This window comes from Glycine max, chromosome 13 (assembly GCF_000004515.6).
Source record: "Glycine max cultivar Williams 82 chromosome 13, Glycine_max_v4.0, whole genome shotgun sequence".
NCBI classification, from domain to species: Eukaryota; Viridiplantae; Streptophyta; class Magnoliopsida; order Fabales; family Fabaceae; genus Glycine; species Glycine max.
The window spans coordinates 16,866,319-16,887,522 of NC_038249.2; the positions used below are offsets into that span (position 1 = coordinate 16,866,319).

The following is a 21,204-nucleotide window of genomic DNA, read 5'->3' on the forward strand; positions in this document are numbered from 1 at the left end:
ATATATTTTGCCACATAAGATTAATAGTCCATGTGGCAAACCACATGGGTGTTAACATGAATACCACATCATTACTAAACAGTCCAAGTTAATGACGGGGACGACTAAAAATGGATCCAAAATTTTATGGGAGTAGGAGACCAAGACCGGTCAAAATCTTTATGAGAAACTAAACGCAGAAACCCACCTATGATGAGGAATTAAAAAGTTAATTAACCCTACCATAATTTTAGAAAAGAAAGGACACTACCAATAAAAGCGCTAAGAACTAAGAACTGACTACAAGCCACTGCAACGAGTAAAATGAAAATCTGACCATCCTACTTACAACCGTTAATCCTTGTTTAAAATTTTATGTTAAATACATTAAACCAATAAAGCAACACCATATATCCTGACACTGCTCAACTTCCTTTTCCGTGCTGGATTTGGTGAAGAAGAACAGCCGCCAGCTGCAGTGTTGCTTGTAGACGTCTCTGTGGATCTACATCAGCATCTTCCTGCAAGCTGCTATCCAACTGGTTTCCATTAGCCTCACTTTGTGGTTCCCTTTGAACTATCTGTGACAACTGAGGCACATTTACGATCTGTTGTTGCTTTTGCATCTGTAGCATTTGACTTTGACCCATCTGAGATGCTGAGAGATCAGAATTCACCACATTGTTTTCTGTAGCATATTTCTGGGGTGGTCTGGATGAGTTGTCGGATGAGATAAATCTGGATGAGGTGTCGGATGTGCCAAACCTGTTAATCTGCTGGGGATCAGCCAACGCAGATGTACTCGAAGAGCCTCCCGATTGCCTCTGCTGCTCAAGAAGCGTTGCTGCTAGTTGTGCAAGCTGTTCTGGAGCAAGGGCTCCCACAGGCACTGATAAAGGATCTAAATGTCTTATATCTGGATAAGACAACTTGCTATCACCATAAAATGGAATACCAGAAATTCCACTGGGATGTTGAATCGCGTTTACATCCTGCGCTGCCCTTGGAATGATAGGTTGGTGTTCATCAGCAATAGGTTCTCCAGCACCACTTGATGGCTGCAATGGTAGAGCTTTATTAGAGAAGTTCTGGAGATTTTGAGAAGAAGTCCGCTGCTGGGTAGGATAGTTGTGACTTCTTTCATCATGAAACTCGGACATGCTAGCCACAGCACGAGCTGAATCAGAAACTGATGGAGCTGCTGCAAATTTATTTCCCAGAAATGAAAGATTGCTGATTCCAGAATTACCCATTTCTGGAATAGATGGGAATGTAGGTACACGTACTGAAGGAAATGTAGACTTCAGATGCAGTATATTCTCATTATAGGACAGCAGATTTTTGTTAGTCATTTCTCTTTGAATGTGTTCAGGACCATGATTTAAATCAGGATTCTCCAACCTCAGAATAACACCAGATATGCTCAACCTACCAGGTACCTTCAGTACTTTCTCTGAGAACTCTGATGGAGGAACAAGAAATAAGGTGGTCTTGTCATCCAACTTGGCAACTGCAGCGCGCTGCTTTTCCTCCAGATAATGCATAAATTCATTGTAGCATTCCATGTCAGCATCACTTCCAGGCACAAAGAAAACAACCCAAACACCAACTGCTTGGTAGTAATGCTTTGAAAGCATATCTAGACCAGTTTTTGCAGTGCAATCCAAGAACTCAGGTCTGAAATCAATGTATTGACACTAACACTCAACATAAAACCATTGAGAGGAAAATAATGATAGTAAACTGCATTGGAAGTGCGCTATAGTTGCATGGTTGCAATGTTGGTGAGTGTATTATAATGCCAGAGTTATTAATCAGAATTCTTCCTCACCACAATTTTGTGGCAGAGTTTGATCTTTTGGTTGCCAGCACAAGTTTCTAGAGGGGAGATTTCTATTGTCCACATACAAAGGGGGGATGGGAGAGCTTCTTTTGAGCTAATTAATGTTTCATTATATCTTTGGTTGCTGTAGGGGAATTCCTCATCCTCCTATTCTGTTCTTTTCTATCATCTAATGAACTTTTTTTGTTGGATATTGTATCTATGGCCTTTTGCAATGGGCATATTTTAGGATCTACATAATTATGGTAATTAGACAATTAGGATATCTATAATTAATCTCATTTATTACCCATCTTTTATAATAACTCTCTCTGTTGTATACATGGACACTCGGATTCAATTGTCTATTGTTTTCTTTTCCTCTCAATACTATTGAGTTTTAATTCGAATATTAATAAGATGCTGCATACATGCATGCAAAATAAATAAAAGACGCGACGCATTTAATTTGATAACACAGTAGCATATATGCATAATTAGACAAGTTCAAAAGCTCAAACAAACCAACTTAGCTATATTCTTGGATGACTTCACTATATTAATTTCCACCACTTATTGCACATTTCCTAAATTATTGACTTCGTCTCAATTCCTTTACTGTAACGTATGTGAACAAAACAGCTGTCAACTAATTCTATATAAAAACAATAATAACAAAGCACTTGAGCATTTATCTGAAATCCTTATATGTATTGTTAAACTCCATCTTAAAACCAAATGGCATTAAGATGCTCAGAAGGTATATAAATTGCATTTTGGTGATTGAGGCAGACAATATGAGACTTTCCAACAAATATTTAACAGTTAATTTAGTATGATTCCTCTACATTCCATCCATTTCCATGAATCCAAACTTAGCATGAAGTTACCACGCATTTTACATGTTACCTCCTATGAATAAAAAAATAATAATAAAATAAAAACTCCAGGGGGTAAGTTGAGAAATGTTATACAGTCATTAGATTTAACTGAAAAGTTAATGTTTTCAACTTAAACAAAATTCCTTGTGGAATAAGTGACAAAACAGTAGAGGGAGGCTACTAGAGAAAGAGTGAAACTACAGGGAGGTGAAGTATAATTCTTTTGTTTTTTCCCTCTCACATCTCCATGTTATTTTACCCCTTTCAAAAGCAGTTTATCTAATGAGTCTTGGTAAAATTTGAATAGCTAAGAAATAGAGGAAAGAAAAATCAAAGCTAAGACTACATAAAACTATATAAAAGAGAGAAAAGCACACACATAAACATTTTGAAGGAATATTTAATACTTACAACATCATATCTAGGACTTTCCCAACAGGGAAGCAGCGTGCACAACAAACAGGGGTTCCGCCTTTAGCAATGGTTCCTTCCCATTTCCACTCAGTTAAAGATGAACTATCGGATTCAGGCGTGAATCTTTTCTTCTCAACATATGTTGACTGCAGAGCACCAGGACCCATTTGGAAACTATCATAAGGTTTCCGGCCTTCATGTCTATCTAAACGAGGCAGAGGTGAATTTGGTGGCTGATCAAGAGTCTGGCCATAAGCAAAATTTCCAGTATCAAAGCCTTTATCAAATGGCTTGTGCGGGGGTAAATCAGATAATAATCTCGGGAAAACACGTCTGTGTCTTTCTAACTCAGTGAAAGGATACTCTGGAAGCTCTCTTTCAAGAGGAGGAGAACCAGTCTTCAGCCTTTTAGCCTCATGTAGATAGGGAAGATCGGGCAAGGCCCGTGGATCTTCAGTGAATTCACCCTTTTGAGGAAATCGCAGTGGAAAATCACCCACATGATGTCTTTCTCTTGATGGACTATTCATATGTTCATAGATTTCTTGTGATACTCCTAGTGTTCTCCCCTTCTCTCCAACTTTCCTTGGCTCATATGTGTTAGTTCCACTATCCCATGAAGAACCACTTTTGTTATGATCATAAGGATCAGAATCCCAATTACGGAAATGGTTTGGAGAACCAATGTTGTGATCTGCATTGAAGCTCCGATCCTGTCTGAGGTTCTCAGAAGATCCATCATGCCCTCTTGACTTGTAAATAGGGGAACGAGGGCCATTAAATGATCTTCTCTCACTGTTTGATGAACCTGTTTCACTCTTGGCAAAACAAATATGTACACGGGGATTCCCAAATAACTTCCCCTTTAGATCATCTCTTGCACTGCACGCAGACGTTAGGCTCCTAAAGCGAACAAAGGCATAACTACGACCTGGAAATGTAGTAATCTTCACTATCTCACCAAATGGAGAAAAAGCCTTTCTTAAAATTGATTCCTCCACCTTCAACTGAGCTGGGAACCCAATCCAAAGAACCTCACTGGGTTCTGGATTTTTATCACCTAGCTTGGATTTATCAGAATAATGCGGTTCAGGGCTACCATGGTATCCTCTAAACTCTCTTTGCGAGAAAGGAGAACCCCTTAATATCGAGTTTCGTTCATCCCATGAGTAATCTTCATCATGTTGCATTGCCGATGGTTTATCCTGTGATTAAGAGCGTAACTGTGAAATTATCGTACATTTCAAGCATTTAGATTTTATTACTTTGAAAGAAAAATATTAATTCCATAACCAGATGTGAATTACGAAGATTAAGTGATTATCAACATGCACAACATCTTGAAGCACTAAGAATTAACTGCTTAATACAAAGCATACTGTTCTTCTAATGGTGGCATGACACGCTAAACTCATAGAAGTGGAACATGACTAAAATTGCACCATCAAGATTTGAGCACAAATCAAACACAAAAGACATTAAACAAAAAGAATGGGGACAAAATACGTCAAGAAAATAAAACACCCGAAGTTATTCAATAGAACAAGTACAACTTAATCATATCCCACAAGGTAGAATCAGCTACAAGGATTAATCAATACCACCAGGTTCTGTCATTGACCCTAGTTACGAAGATTCAACAAAGTTTTATATTGGCCTTTTAAGTCTAACTTCCTAAACACAAACCTCCAATCCCCTCTTCAGTACACATCTATGAAATGTCCTTGATGGTTACACCTTGCAAGAAGAAAACTATAGGAATGCCAGAAGAAAACCTATCTCGTACAAATTCTCAAGCAACATCCCCATATCTCATCTTTTTCTGAACCCAAAACAGACTCCAGGATGCCATATTTGCATAAAAAAGAAGAAAATATCAAAAAACAAATCACTGTAAGTTCACCTTTTTCATTTGGGTCATCTAACATGCAAAATACTTAGTACTTAAATTTTTCACCATAGAACTGTGTCGATTATTTATGTTTATAACAATACATGTGTTCAGTACACATGAAATCAAACATACAGGGATCTCTATATTATTACTACTGCAATCCATTTCCCAAGATTAATTGAACCAAGTAACCAATCCATGTGTTTGTGTCCATCAATCACTTCATAGAACCAAGAATATCAGCATATGAAAAAGTCTATTTATAAGGAGGGAGGGAGAAAAAGACCAGGAGCTAGTTTTCTACTTCAATGCTGTATTTGACTGCCTAGCACATATAGTACAGAAGCAATGGACCCTTTTAATCATTCACAGAAAAACAAAGACATCCATCAAATCTGGATGAGATGCATGTATGATTCAGTAAACATTAATTCCTAGTATATCAGCAAGAAATTTTAAGAACATAACCAGAATTGGTGATGGATGTAAATGGACAGCCACAGAACCAAACCAGAATTTATAGAACCAATCAAGAAATTTTAAGAAAACCAGAATTTAAAAACCACAAATTATGGTCAAACATAGCATGGCAATCATGTAAGTATTCTGAAACTAGAACTTTAAATGACAAACCAGCAGTTGAACCTGATTGCATCCCAACACAGAATGCATATTTAGATTTACCGTAAGAAATCACCAGAATTCTCAAAACACAATAAATAGCATGCAAGAACTTGGTGCTTCGAAAACCCTACACTCTTCAATTCCTTCACCGCTGTTTCGAAACTCACAGAAAGCACAGGAACTCCCTGGCAGTCAACGAATAACGTTGCTTCAACTTCCAAAGGTGTTTGTGTAATTTCCCCCTATGTTGACAACCCTAAACCTAACTCCACTTTCAGCGCTGTGGTCCGTGTAGTTTCTTCAAACCTCAATGGAGGTTTGTGTAATTTACTCTAAGATTTAACATTTGGAAATATACCCACATCCCATATCTGTGAGGAAATTTTTTTAGTTGGCACCCACCACTTTTATCTTCTTTCCACACTAATTTTTCTCTACCAAACAACCAATTAAATTTCCTTCCACCCTCTATCGTTCTTCTTCCCCCAATCTCTCACGAAATTCCTCCCTTCCAAACAGAGGCTTAGAGAGAACACTGAAGTAGTCCAGGCCAGGTAAATACATCAGAGATCTCCTAGCCAAAACCAACATGGCCGAGACTAAGCCCATCCAGGCCAGGTAAATACATCAGAGATTTCCAAACTCAATTCAGTGTTCTCTCTAATGAGTTGGTTGACTTGGACTACTTCCTAGGCCCTGTTCTATTTTTGAATTTAAAGCTTTAGAGCAGGATCACCAATGGATTTCAAGCAAGTGGCAATGGCTTTGATTCGAAGAAGCAGAAATCATTCAATATTCTTTTTTGAGATTGAGGAATTCGGTTCTGAGTTGACCAGCCCTCACTTTTGTGTGTGTGTTGAAATGATTATGGATCCTGTTCCATATTTGGAACAAGTGTCCAATAACACATGTCAGGATCGACACTGAGAGACGATTGAAGCCAGGTGAGCAGAAGTTGATCTAGAAGTTCCCAGGCTCGATATGCAGGGTTCTCTAACCCTAGACCATGATCTTTGTTAGAAAGGAACTGCAGGAATTTCTGACTGAATCAGAAATCGATGAAGCAGTCTTCAAGATAGGCTCCACTTGTTTCCACACCAAAAAATTTGAGTCATCTAGCTTTTTGCTGATCGAATAAGAAAAGTAGACTGGAGAAGTCATTGGGAGAAAATTCACCAGAGTTTGGGGATTTTCTGGTGGCAACTTTGGAGTTGTAGGTGTTTGCAGTGGATCTATAGCCTTGGTTAGGCATCAGTAACTCCGGATAACAGTTATCATTATGAGAGAGAATGAGAGAGAAGTATAGAACTGAAAATTTGTAACATTGACTGTGAGTAATGAACAGAGGGGTTCTATAATTGAGCAAGATTCAAGAGGTAAATTCTAACTGACAAAACAGAAAGTAACTACCTTTGGCTGTCTAACAGTGGACAGGTGCAACCGTCCGACAGTGACAGGTGGCCTACTTAAAGCCTACTATAAGGCTATACACTAACAGCCCTAAATTAATTTAAGCATTTAACCATAAAGAACAAGAGCAGCAAGGATTGAACTCCTAAACATGTGGCAATTGAAGCTTTGATATGTCAAAGACAAACCCTCTTAAAAGTTTAAGCATTAGGTTAAAGCAATTGAAAAACTTTACATTTATAAATCCTAGTCCAAATTTCCAAAAACATTGCACATAATTTTAAATGGAGGCAACCATGATACATGTTTGTGTTTTCCTTTCGGAGGTTGTCATTTTCCATGTACTCTATTCAATAAAATCATTTCAAGTTTATCCTGAAAAAGCAAATCTCCATTTCAATATAGAGAAAAAAGTAGAGAGAAATTTGGATCTAGGAAATTTTCTATAAACGTTGCCTCTGACAGCAAAATGGCTGTGCTTTTTCCTCTGCAAACTACTTTATGGAATCACATTATCTGAATTCCAAAGTACAGTTTACTATTATAAACCAAATATGCCATAAGCAAAAAACTATTAGGTGAAGACATGTGAATGGTTTTATATTAGATCTCTAACATAAGCCCTCTAGCAAGAGCCATTGAGCTTATAGCATGGATAAATTACCTACCTTATGTGGAAATTCAACTTATAATTGGAAAAATGGGGGCAACCACTCAGTCATAAAGGCTTCGGTACCATTACGAACCATCTCAAAAGCTTTAGCTGTTAAATGAAGACTAGTTAATGAGTGGGATGCCAATTCAGTGGTGAAAGCTACACATGCTAGCCCTAGGAAACTTGTATCTCAAAGTTATGTTTCCTTTAGATCTCTTATTTCCTTGGGTTTGGGTGATGGTTCTTGTGCTAAATTTTGGGAGGACATTAGGGTAGGTATGTTTTTCCTATACTCTTTCTACTTTGCACAGAAAAATAGTAGCAACACACTATTCGTTCAAACCAATTATATCAATGGCGAATGGTGGAAGGCCAAAATTCTATCATATAAACACACCATTGTGGCCTATGGCGCTGCCATAACAGGCCTCCCTTCACAGATTGCCTATGGTAGTTGGCAAAAGATTCGCCAATAACAACATTGGTTCAAACACACTATTATTGACTACAATCAATTGGGATTCATGAAATAATATAGGTCTCAATCTTTATTTAATAAATTTAACTGATAATTTCATAATTTTTGTGAAATATACTTTATAATATAATTGATATGCTTTAATTGTATAGCTGAAATTAGGGATTTCCTTTCTTATTTCTCATTATTAGGTTTCCCTATTTAAGTATCCATTCTAATTATAAAGACACTGTGTGTGGTGAACATACAACATAGTAAACTACCTCCTTACATGGTATCAGTGATTTAGTTTTTTTTATTTCTAATCCCTCTCTTCTTTTTTTTTTCTTTTCTGTTGAGCCACAGCAGCTACTATTTTTTTTTGTTGTGTGAACAGTACTGCGACCACCATGAGCCTTTCCCATCGCTACTGCAACCTCCTTTCACCTGTGACTACACCATCAGGATCGTCTCCCTCCGATGAACCCAACGCCACCAGTCCCGCCGCCCCACACACCGCCAAACACAGCTTTAAGCTCTAACTTCATACTGTGTTTGGTAGACAAGATAAACTAGCAAATAGTAATATAATATGCAAATTGGAAAAATTATCCCAATGAAAAGTGGTTGTAGTGATGCAATTAGTGATTACGGTAACAATGATAAAAATGGTGGTGGTGGGATCAATGGTGGCAATGGTGTTAGTGATGACGATTACAACAATTATTGTAGCATCAACGGAGACAATGGCAATGATAAAACAACAAGAATGGTGTTGGCAATACAATGATACTAGCAATGACGGAAATAATGATAATGGTAATGATAATAGTTGTGGTAATAACAATGCTAATTGTAGAGACAATGATGATGGCAATAATGTGGTGATGGAAGTGTTGTTAAACAACCATGCTATAGTGCTATTGCACAGTAGAATTTATCATATCTACAATTGTAACTCTGTCCCCTATTGCGAACACTATCATTGTTGGGGTTGCATCATTGTCTTGCATTCTTTTGTCCGTCGTTGGTAAGTTTCCAGCTATTTGAACTTCAGTTAATATTATGCCAATATTTCTGTATTTTATTTTTATTTGCATACAGCTTAATTAATTATATATAAATATATAATATAATTAATGTATAATCATATATGTCAACTGACATGTAACCCGTATATGGCTGTGATGCTACCTACTATATGATATACTTCCTCCGTCCCTAATTAATTTGACCCTTCCAATTAATTCATGTCCCTTAAGAAAAACAGTTAATTTAACTAATCAAATTAAATCTGTTAATTATTTGTATTATCATTTCAAAATTACCTTTTTCTTATCTTTGTATCCACTTAATTGTTTTTCATTAATATTTAAAGAGAAAATAATTAAGGATATATATAAAAAAATAATTAATGCATCTAAAAATTCGAAAATAATATTATAAAAAGAGAAACAAATTTCTAGGTCTTATAATTAAAAACAAAGAAAGTAGCATATTGTTGGCTTTCCAACATTTTCTACAATCCACAATTGACAACATTAGGTGATGATAACAATAGAAGTGTTCGTTATGCAATTTGTAGTGATAGTGATGGTAGTTGATGGTGGTGGAAAAAATGACAGTGGTCATGACATTTGCATATAGTGATTGCAATAATGATGATGGCATTTGCAGTGATAGGAGTCATTCCCAATAGTGATTATAGTAGTAGCAGCAAAGGAAATTGTGGTAATGGTGGCAACAATTGCGGTGAAGAGTTGGAATGAAGAAGTTGCACACACGAGGTATGAGTGAAAAGGGGAAAAAAATCTCTCACATCCTACTTGTTCCTAGCCCAACTTCTTAGGATAACTTTCGAACTAATGAAAATGATAAGATAAGCTTATCATATCCTATCGACTCACCAAATAATAGATTAAAATGATATATATCTTATCTTATTCTATCTTATCTTTGGTTCTGAAACATTTTTTTATAAATGCATATCCTTGTCCTCTCTTGATAGCAAACTGAACTGTCATACTTCTTAAATTTAAAAGATTGATATATTTCCAGATGTTATTTTCCAGAAAACTGAATGATAGAGAAGTTTGTTAGCCTTGCAGGTCTTTCCTCGTTTATGGATGGGAGGATGTAAACTTCTTGCTCTTCCATAGTGCATTCTGGTCAATCCTTCCATTTTCTTACTCATTCACAATGCAGGAATATATTCCTTCTGGATTAATACATTGTTAGAGATGTATGATTCATGCATATGTTCCTGCCCGTACCCAAGTTCATACTTTAATTTGGGCAATACTCAGTCACCAACATGAAGTTGCCATAATGTCACAATATAAATAATGGTGTATTTTGATACTCTAATGGTTTGAGGACAATAACCATAATCACAAATGGAAGCACTTTTTCCTGTAGATTAAATGAAGGAATTTGGAGCTTTTGCTGGAAACAGATATAAGAAGCAAAAAGTATAGTTCAGTTCTGGAATTGCAGTTCAGTTCTATGCAAGTACAAACATTTATACTTTGTTTATAGTGATTCTTACAAAAGAACTTCATGCAGATGTTCTTGAGATTTTTTTGTTTTTAATGATGAATCTTAATAATGATGCAGGGATTTCACTAGAAATGCAAATATTAATGACCTGTTCCATGTTCAATGACTTCACAAAGCCCTTTTATGCAAAGTATATTGTTCTAGCTCCAAAACTATTTGATACTACATTTATACTGACCACTAACAACATTCATATGGATTGAGCTGTGCCATTTGATGAATATAGAATTTTCCCTTTAAGAGCAGTTTCCTCAGTGAGTTTCTTTATATTTTAGGAAGGAGATCAAAGCCTCGTGGAAATACAATAACCATGCAGTTATTGTATTGGATAGAAGCTAAACCTTATTTTCAAATTAAAGTTTTACTCAGTTTGCCGTAATTTTTTTTTTTTTGTTTCTCTCTTGGTTTTATGGATATCTTTGGAGGTTACTTTTGTTTACCTTTGCAGTATTTTCCTTGTGTTATGCCGTGTTTTCTTTCTGTCTACAAAAAAACCGTGTTCTCCTCTTTTGTAATCCTTCTATATATTATAAATTATATCAATCAATAAAAGCAAGCATGATAAAGTATAGTTTACAGGTTTATCCCAAACAAATGCAAGTGCATATATAAACATCTGGAATTGCAGTTCAGCTCTATGACTAGACATGAGAAGGAGTAAGGCTCCACCAACTAAAAGAATAGCAAGAACTAATATACTGAAAACTATAAAAGCATCTAAGTAGGCTATGTATGCTACAAAAAGCCAGAATTATCCAAAAATGGAAGGTCGCATTATGTTGTAACTTGCACATACTTGCAAAGATCATAAAAAGTAAATGGAAAATGACAAGAATACAAATTTAATGTTGTAGGCCATGCAACTCTGATCTCACCTCCCACATTTGTGTTAGATATTGAGCAATGTTTGCAAAGATTCAAACACATGAACACTGAATAGATATCACTGCCTCTTGCTACAATTTCTCATAAGTAGGCTGGATGAAATTTTGGACTTATTATTGACCAAATATGTAGTCCTGTTAATTAAATGTTATGACTTTTTCTGCAAAACATTAATGCTTTATGTTCTCTAATTAAAGGATATAGTTATTACTTATTATTAGTTGATAATGAACTATGGCAACCTCATTTGAGATCTGCTATGCATTACATCTGTTGCTTTTGATGTGGAAATCATTGGGAGTGCAAAATCTCATCAAATTTGAAAATTACCAAGAGGCAAACATGAAAGATTTCTTGCCCCAAGATTCAACAAAATGGAAAACCAATGCAAGACTTGAGAAGGAGTATCAAGCAGTTGAGAGTGAATGCTGAAGGGATCCACTAGTTGGATGAGTAGGGTTATTATTTTGTAGCCCAGTGTGGAGTGAATTATTAACTGAAAATTAAAAGAAGTAACTTTCGGCCATGCTCTTCTTAACAGTAAGGTGCATATTCTGGAGCACCTTAATTTGATGAAATGAACCATATCAAAAATCACACATGGAAAGCAATAACTAGTGTGTAGTATTCCATCATTTTTTTTCTGTGCAAATTTTGCTGATTTATTTCAAAGCCAATACTATGGCCTGGATTAAATAAATAGAACTGAACTGAATTGAACTTCTGCGGTAGATTCATATAATCAGCTGGAAAAGTAACAAGCAGTAAAAGGTGGGCAACACTGACCGCCTTTGCAAACTCGATTCTAAGTGGGTTGCCAGCAAGAGGAAAGCCTTGCAGTGCTCTCAAGGCATCAATAGCATCCTCATCCATTCTGAAATTTATGAAAGCATAGCTGCGGCCGGGTTGGAATGCCACATTCTCCAGTGGTCCGTACCTCAAGAAATGGTGAGCAAGTTCTTCCTCTACAATATTGTGGGATAGATTCCCAACCCAAAGATGCCTGGAAGGAGGGTTGTTGCGGCTGCTGTTGCGGTTGTCACGTCCACCAACCCCATTCCCCCTATTATCATCACACCTAGAAGGATAATCCCTCCTAAACCGGTCCCTTCCTCCTCCTCGACCCGACTATTGCCAAACACAACACAAACAATTAAACATGATAAATTTTCACCATTCTCCTTATCTCTCTCACAAAACTAACACAACCAAATCAAAAACATAAATCCACACGCACGCACACAAACAAACAGTCAAACAGACATATAATCAATCTTGCAACTAAGAAAACACAAACAAAAACCAAGTGTGCAACACTTCGGTTTTCATTTTCTGATTTCACTTCTAGTTACAGGGACGGCCCAAACCCTTGCTTAAGGCCACCAGAAAATAAATATTATTTAGTATTCATATTTATACAATTATTTATTATTAGCTGATCTAGTATAGTAGTAACTGTTACTACAGTGTGCTTTTCCCTTAATGAATGGGCTTCGAATACTAACAAAGGAAAACTTACTTTTATTTTTGTAAAGCTCCTAATTTTTTAAAAAGGCATCACCTCAAAGTTTGCTTTAGGCTTAAAATATGTTGGGCCAGTTCTGCTAATTAAATAAATATCACCTTGTTTACAATCTGTTCCTTGTACAAATCTTGAAAACCAGGGAATAGATTAAAAACAATGTTGCAGTTTTGTAGTTAAAAAAACAGAAAATGTTTTCTCAAAGTAAAGTAGTAAGCAGTCCAAGTGTTCCACTCATCTCCACTCCATAACAATCGCATCAAAATGGCCTCAGAATAATAACAGTAATAATAATTAATCAATTAATTAGTTAATTAACTAATTAATTAAAAGAATGAACATAATTAACAACCAGAAACCCCAGTCTCAGAATTTGGGGGTGTGAAGATGATCCTTGCGACTTCAACAACAACAACAAAAAACAAATTAACAACCAAAAACCCTAACTATAGTTAGTGTGTGTGAAGTTGAAGGAAGGTTTGAGATAAATGAAGTAGTGAGTGGGAGCAAAGCAGCGAGAAAGAAAACTGACCATGGCGGAGTGAAGAGGCCAATTTGAGAGAGAGAGAGAGAGAGAATTCGAAACTTCTGCTTCACCGAATTGGTTGATCGAGATAAGAGGGAACGTTGATTCTTCTTCACTCACTGATACAAAAGGGAAATGCACCGATCCAAAATGGTAATTAGGTTAAAGGAAGTGCCCCTTAAAGCTTTTTAATTTTAACGCTTTCTGTCTTTATTTTTAACTACAAAAATTATGAAATTATCACTTTGTTTTTACTTTATTTTCTCACTAGTGCGTGTGATGCCTTTTTTGTTTTTTGTTTTTTTGGAATACGGGCTAATTTTTTGATTCATATGTAACAATATATAAATAAATTTATATTAGCCACTTTAAAAATATTTAATATATGAATCATATTTTAAGAAATTTTTTTATTAATAATAAGATCTTATAATTACTAATTTAAATTCAACTATTTTTTTTCAAAAATATTTGTAATAATTTTAAAGTTTAAAATTTTAGAACTCAATTATAAAATATTTAAAATAATTAAAATTTATAAATATAAGTTCAATTATTTAATTACTAATTTATTTCATTGAGTATTTTTCATTCTTTAATATTATACATATTGAAATTAAATAAGAAAGAAACATCCAGTAATTCACATATACAATTTCCTATTTTCTATTATTTCTGCATGTAATTCTAATAGTATATATTGAAAAAGTAAATGAATATATATATATATATATATATATATATATATATATATATATATAAAGGTTGAAGTTTTTTAAACCATTGAATTAAGATTTTAATTTTACTATAGCCCTTAATATGATTTAATAAATAACAATTAACAATAACCGTTGATTTAATTTAATAAAATTGAACATTAATAATCGATTAAATTGATCACATTAATAGAATTTTTAAAATAAGGATATAAGTGATATAATTTTTTTAACAGCAATAAGGATATAAATTAAGAAATGTATACATAGGTCTATTTTTTAATTTAATTAATTTAAAATATATTTCATGAATAATAATGAGTGAAATATATTTTTCATAATTTTAATTGCAACTAATTATTATATAGTTATAATTAGAAATCATAATTAAAAATCTAAAATCATACCATGTATTTCACAATGATATAAGTGATTCGTGATTGAGTATTTAAAAAGGAAAAGGTGTGAGAAATAATTAGAAATAAATGAAAAATAATTTAGTTTAACTTAGGTTAAATTAGTATGTAAGTTTTGGTATTATTACAATTTTTTTAATTAAGTTTTTATATTTTATTCTTTTTAAATTGAGTCTATATATTAATTTTAAATTTGTAATCAAGTCTCTATTTTAATTTATCGTGAGAAATATGTTAGATTTGACAAAATATTCTATCAAATACACATACATACATGTAAAGTGTTATTTCATGTTAGTCAAAATAGTGTTGGTGTTACACGTGAAATTATTTAATTTCTTAATTTTTTTTATCTAATGCGTTTCAACATCCCGTATTTTTCATTCTCAACCAATTATCTCCCAAACAAAAAACCCAACCCTAAAATGTGGATTTTGTATCTCACGGTAACCCAACTCTAATGCGTGATTAATCCTTAATTTATTTGTAATGTTATTCACACCTCCTTAATCACCTCTGTAGCATTTCGTGATTTAGGATTTTCATATCTATAATCACCTCAAGTGTATTGATTTAGGATGCACATCTACGTGGTGAAATATATATTCCATCAAATCTATTAGATTTCTCAGAATAAATTAAGATAGGGATCTTATTACAAATTTAAAATTAATATAAAACCCAATTAAAAAAATAATTAAAGGGACCTAATTAAAAAAATTGTATAAGTATGAGAAACTAAAAGATAATTTAACCTTTAGGTTATACAAAAAACAAGGAAAACAGGTAAGAAATAAAGAGAATGACCATTTTTTAATCTGATGAGTTGCGATAATTAATAATTATATTTAGGCTAAATTGCAAATTTGGTCTCTCTATTTGTCTCATAATTCGATTTTGGTCTCCATATAATTTAATTCACGAATTTAGTCCCTCAGGTTTTTGCAATCATGTTATTTCAGTACTCAACTTTGAAATTGGACGTTGACTCTTAATCGCTTACCTTGACAGTCATGTGTCACGCTTTTATTGGACATTGATCATCACGTGTCTCACTTTTTTATTGGAGGTTGACGTTAATTAGGTGCACGAAATTAACGTCCAATAAAAGCACTATGAATGTATGAATACATGATTTTGATGAAGCCAAAGAATAATCAAACAAGGTTGCTTTCAAGATTACTTCAACAGACATTCAAAGGTTAAACATTGCTTCAAGAATAATACATGGTTGCTTCAGCAAACAAGCATTGCTTCAAGATTAATTCAAGATCAAGCTTTTTCCTCAAAACAAAGTGTTTCCAAAAGATCAAGGCTCTGGTAATCGATTACCAGACAGTATAATCGATTACCAGAAGACAATTTTGAAAAATCAGCTTTTAGAAGGGTTTTGAAATTTGAATTTAAAAGTTGTAATCGATTACCATTGATGTGTAATCGATTACCAGCAACGGAACTCTTTGAAATTCAATTTGAAAAGTCATGACCCTTCAAAATATAAATGTGTAATCGATTACCAGAAACTTGTAATCGATTACCAGTGAAAATTTTCAAAAAAAGCTTTTTGAAAAAACACATCTCTTCAAACCATTTTGAAAAGGCACAAAGGGCCTATATATATGTGTGTCTGACTTTGAAAAGTAAGAGAGAGATATTCTAAGAGAGCTTCATTGCCAAATGCTCTCTCAACAACTCTTGGGTAAACACTTGCAAATCTATTGAAAGTTCATCCAGGAATTTCAAATTGTATTATCATCTCTAAAAGAGAGAAATTCCTCTAGAAACTTCAATTTGTATTATCCACTCTAAAGGAGAGAAATCTTTCTGTTCATTTCAGAAAGTCAGTTGTAATCAAGAGACTGGTTGTCTCTTGAATTGTGAGTTTCCTGAACACAAGGGAAAGGGATCCCTTGGGTGTTCAGAAGTTGTGAAAAGGATTTTTACAAAGTTAGTGAAAATCTCAAGTGGGTTGCTTGAGGACTGGATGTAGGCACGAGAAGTGACCGAACCAGTATAAATCAAGTTTGCAGTTCTCTCTTCCCTTATCCCATTTATGTTATTGCAATCAATTTTGTCTTGCATGTTTAAAGAACATTATTAATTTGATTGCTTCTTCTTCTTCTTCTTTTGCATTATGAGTCTATCATTTAGAAGAGGGTTAAAAGTTTGTTAGTGGAAAATTTTGAAACTTAATTCACCCCCTCTTAAGTTATTGAGGCCTCTTGTCCAACAAGCACGACACGTGGTGGTCACCGTTCAACAAAAATGTAACATGTGATGGTCAAGGTAAACAATTAACAGTCAACGTCCAATTTCGGGATTGAACACTGAAATAATGAGATTTCAAAAAACTGAGGGATTAAATTCATGAATTAAATTATAGGAGGATCAAAATTGAATTCTGAAACAAATAAGGAGAACAACTTTATAATTTTATCTTATATTTAAGGATTGATCAAAGGCAACAATTAATGATGGATTAAATCGATCACATTAATGCAATTTTTCAAATAATTTTTAATATTTCACTTTAAATATTAATTAAGGATATAATTTTTTAGTAGCAATTAAGTATATAAACTAAGAAATATATATATACTAGTCTGCACCCCGTGTGTACGCACAGGTCGCTTGTTCAGAGCAAATTAACAAAATATAATTACATGTAAAATGAAAATTATTCCCACTTCCTCTCTTTTCTAATGACTATCTCCCAAATTTTTTCATGTGGTCGGTAGTAGAATGATACTTCGTCTCCATGGTGAAAGTCATTTTCCTTGAGGAACTTATACCATGGCTGGACAACACTTTTATCTTTAATGTCGGCATCCAGGGTAACCACGTTCTATTGTAGAGGAGGTCCATGCTTCCTTAAAATTGTCATGTGATTGCCACATTCTTTCAGATGTTTTCTTGCATGCAATGGGATTTCCTGCATATTATTTATACAAATTAATAATGTGATTGAAATTGTCATAACAATGCAAATTGATGTAATTACAAGTTACCAGCGGATGAGGAGCACCCAGTATACATTGGATTATTTCTTTTGTCCAGATGTGTTGACGGGAATGAAGTAGTGGTCTGCCACATGTTTGTTGATCCAGTGGAGGTGTAAAGTGTATATAAAAAATGGAGTCATCATCGCAGGCAAAGAAGTTGATGATGATAGACTCGTAGATTTTTAAATCTGCTCTGAAGTCTACGAGTCCATCTGCCAGAAAATATCTGCCTCGGTGTTGTTGGAGTTGTATTTGGTAGGTTGCTCCATTGTATCCCAACTGGATCGATTCTGGGTAATTTGGCACCCATTGTTGATGGTAGAATGGGGGTATTTCTATGAAAGTCTGGATATAAAGAGGAAGAAATTGCATGAAAAGAAATAATATGTCAGAAGAGAAATAAAAAAAAAGTAAAAGGAAGCAAAGGAAAATGATATAAAGTACCACCCGAAAACTACAGTCACAGAATGATACTAAGTAGTCTGGATGTAAAGAGGGAGAAATTGCATGAAAAGAAATAATATGTCAAAAGAGAAATAAAAAAAAGTAAAAGGATAATTGAAGTATATGAAAACAAATAATATGTCAAATGTCAATATGATACTACAATGAGAGAATGATATTAAGTATGATGAATATACTAAAACTAAAGTATGATGAATATACAACAGAAAAGCAAAGCCAAAATACTATATCTCTAAAACAATAATATGGTCAATCGAAAACCATGCAAATGCAATCCAACCATGGAAGCCAACGAAAAGAGACAAAAATAGAATAGGCAAGGCAGGAAACAACAAAAACACAGAATGAAAGAATTGTAACTCTAAAGGAATAATATGATCAATCGAAAACCATGCAAATGGAATCCAAGGAACAATAGACAAATGGAAGGCAACGAAAAAAAACTTTTTGTATTTTAAAGTATAACCTGGTCATTGTGCAAAGCTGCTTTGAATTGCATGATTGAGGGTGGTCTTATAATCGGATATCTCATCTGCATCAACACAACATTTAGAAATGTAGAAAATTTAAAGTGAAGAAATCATGTATTGGAAGAGGTCAAGTTTTAAAGAAACACTCCTTACTCTGCTTGAGGCGGTGGAGGATGTCATACTCATTTTGGGTTTTTCTGAAGTGAAAGTGTGGTATTTAGATGTTGAGATGAAGTTTACAGAGGAACGTGTAATATGGCTTAGTAGTTGAGCGGACTTGATTAATTGATTTATCTTCCCAATGGTATAAGTGGTGGTAGGTATTTGTTGGAAATGGTGCAACTCAATTGTTGCTTCTGGAATGGGAAAGTTAGTGGTGATGTGAGGAGTCTGAACGTGAATAGTTGTGGAAGTAACTGAACAGTTTTTTGTGAATGGTTTCAGAAGTTATTGGACTTTAGTGTTGTTTGTGGCGTGCATGTAATAGTTGGGCCTTAAATGGGTAAATTTTTTGTATGAGGTATTCGGCTTAATGGGTTAATTAATAGGTTAATCATGTAAACTTCACCGAACAACTAAACTATTTTACATGTTCCTGTGGTGGTAATTGAATTTTTCGATGCTTATTTTGTTATTAGTAAAACCACGTGTGTGTATATATGTGTGTGTGTGTGTGTGTGTGTGTGTGTGTGTGTGTGTGTGTGTGTGTGTGTGTGCGCGTGTGTGTGTGTGTATGTGAGTGTGTGTCTGTGTCAAGCTGGTCATGTTTGATTAAGCAGACAGTTTTTAAAAAATTATTGACTGCTTGTCGTTATTGTTGGTCAATTCTCAGTATTTAAAATCAATGGAATTGTGTTGAAGATTGTAATAAGTTAAATTATATAATACAATCATAATCAAATATTAAAGAAGTGATTACAAAAGAATAACACTGTTTCAGAAACCATGACAAAAGAATTGAACCTGATATTAAACAACTCAAATTGATCTTTTGATGTTTATGAACACTTCTTTGAATACTACATTGGTAGTGGAATTCATACTTTTCTGCTTATCATCATGAATCAGAATTTTTAATCCTTTTGCTGAGTTGACCCTTGACAATGCAACATATAATTGGCCATGAGTGAATACAGGTTTTGGCAAATAAAGTCCAACCATGGATAGCGATTGTCCCTGTGACTTGTTAATTGTCATTGCATAAGACAACATAATCGGAAATTGTCTTCTCAATAATTTAAAAGGCCATGGTGATTGTGAAGGGGACATTGACATTCTTGGAATATAAACAGTGAGGACGATGTTTTTGCCTAAGATAATTTCAGCTGCAATTACATGTTTTGCCATCTTTGTTACTACTAATCTAGTACCATTACATAGACCTTGATTTTGGTCGAGGTTCCTTAAGAGCATTATAGGACTTCCAATTTTAAGTTTGATAGAATGAGTTGGCAAACCGGATGTGGTCAATGAATTAAGGAATTTAGTAGTAATTGATTGGAAATGGGAATCTTCACTGGTTTCTGATTTGTCAACGGAATCAGATCTTAGATATTCCATGTGGTCACCTATGGTTTGCAAAATTCCAATTTCAATGATTATATTTTTGACTGAGGAAATGTTAATTAAATAAGTAATGAGATAATTACCTGGGATGAAGGATAATACGTAATGATTGATCTGTTCTACTGTTTCATTTGTTGAAGCTAGTATTGCCTTGGATTTAAAGAATTGAGGATTATTATGGTGCTGATCTAAGTCTGGGAATGTTGATTTGACTATTGCACTGATTGGATCATCATATTCACTAATAAGTAGGTGGACAGGAATTTGAATTGTAGCATAACCATCGTTTTCATCACCTATAATTCAATCTCCAATTTCCAGAATCCATTTAGCAAATGTGGCAGTTTCTTGTTCATCAACTGATTCTAGATTGATGTGTAAGCGCATGTTTTTTTGTCAAGGTCAATATTTCACACGAATCTCATAGATAGGATGAATTGATTGTTGCATTTATAATGTCTGAGCGGGTTCCTCTTGGGATGACTGATAGTATTTGGCAAAAATCTCCACCGAATACTATAACTTTGCCTCCAAATATTTGATTTGAGTTTGATTTATTTGTGATAATGTCTCTTAAACTTTGATCAAGTGCTTCAAAACAAAATTTATGGGCCATTGGTGCTTCATCCCAAATTATTAGACTTGTCTGGTTCAACAATTTTGCTAATTGGGTCCCTTGATGGATATTGCATGTTGAGTCTTCAAAAATTGGTACAAGAATTTTAAATCTGGAATGTGCAGTTATGCCTCCTGGTAATAATAGAGAAGCTATTCCGCTAGAAGCAACGATAATAAGAATTTGATTCTCTGCTCTCAATGAACTTGTTAATGTTCTCCATATGAATGTTTTTCCTGTGCCTCCAAATCCGTATAGGAAAAACATCCCACCTTCATTGTTGTTGACAACTTGGATAATTCTATCGTAAATTGTTTTTCGTTCA

General features: G+C 34.3%; 1 protein-coding gene across 1 annotated transcript; it reads right to left on the minus strand.

The window, feature by feature from the left end:
• Nucleotides 1–276: 276 nt before the first annotated feature.
• On the minus strand, nucleotides 277–13,825 carry LOC100816831 (flowering time control protein FPA). The gene is made up of 4 exons (XM_003543187.5): nucleotides 13,635–13,825; nucleotides 12,367–12,708; nucleotides 3,094–4,301; nucleotides 277–1,656 (listed from the first exon to the last, which is right to left on the minus strand). The coding sequence occupies exons 1-4, from the start codon at nucleotides 13,635–13,637 to the stop codon at nucleotides 405–407; spliced, it is 2,805 nt and encodes a 934-aa protein (XP_003543235.1). The 5' UTR covers nucleotides 13,638–13,825; the 3' UTR covers nucleotides 277–404.
• Between the last annotated feature and the right edge of the window lie 7,379 nt (nucleotides 13,826–21,204).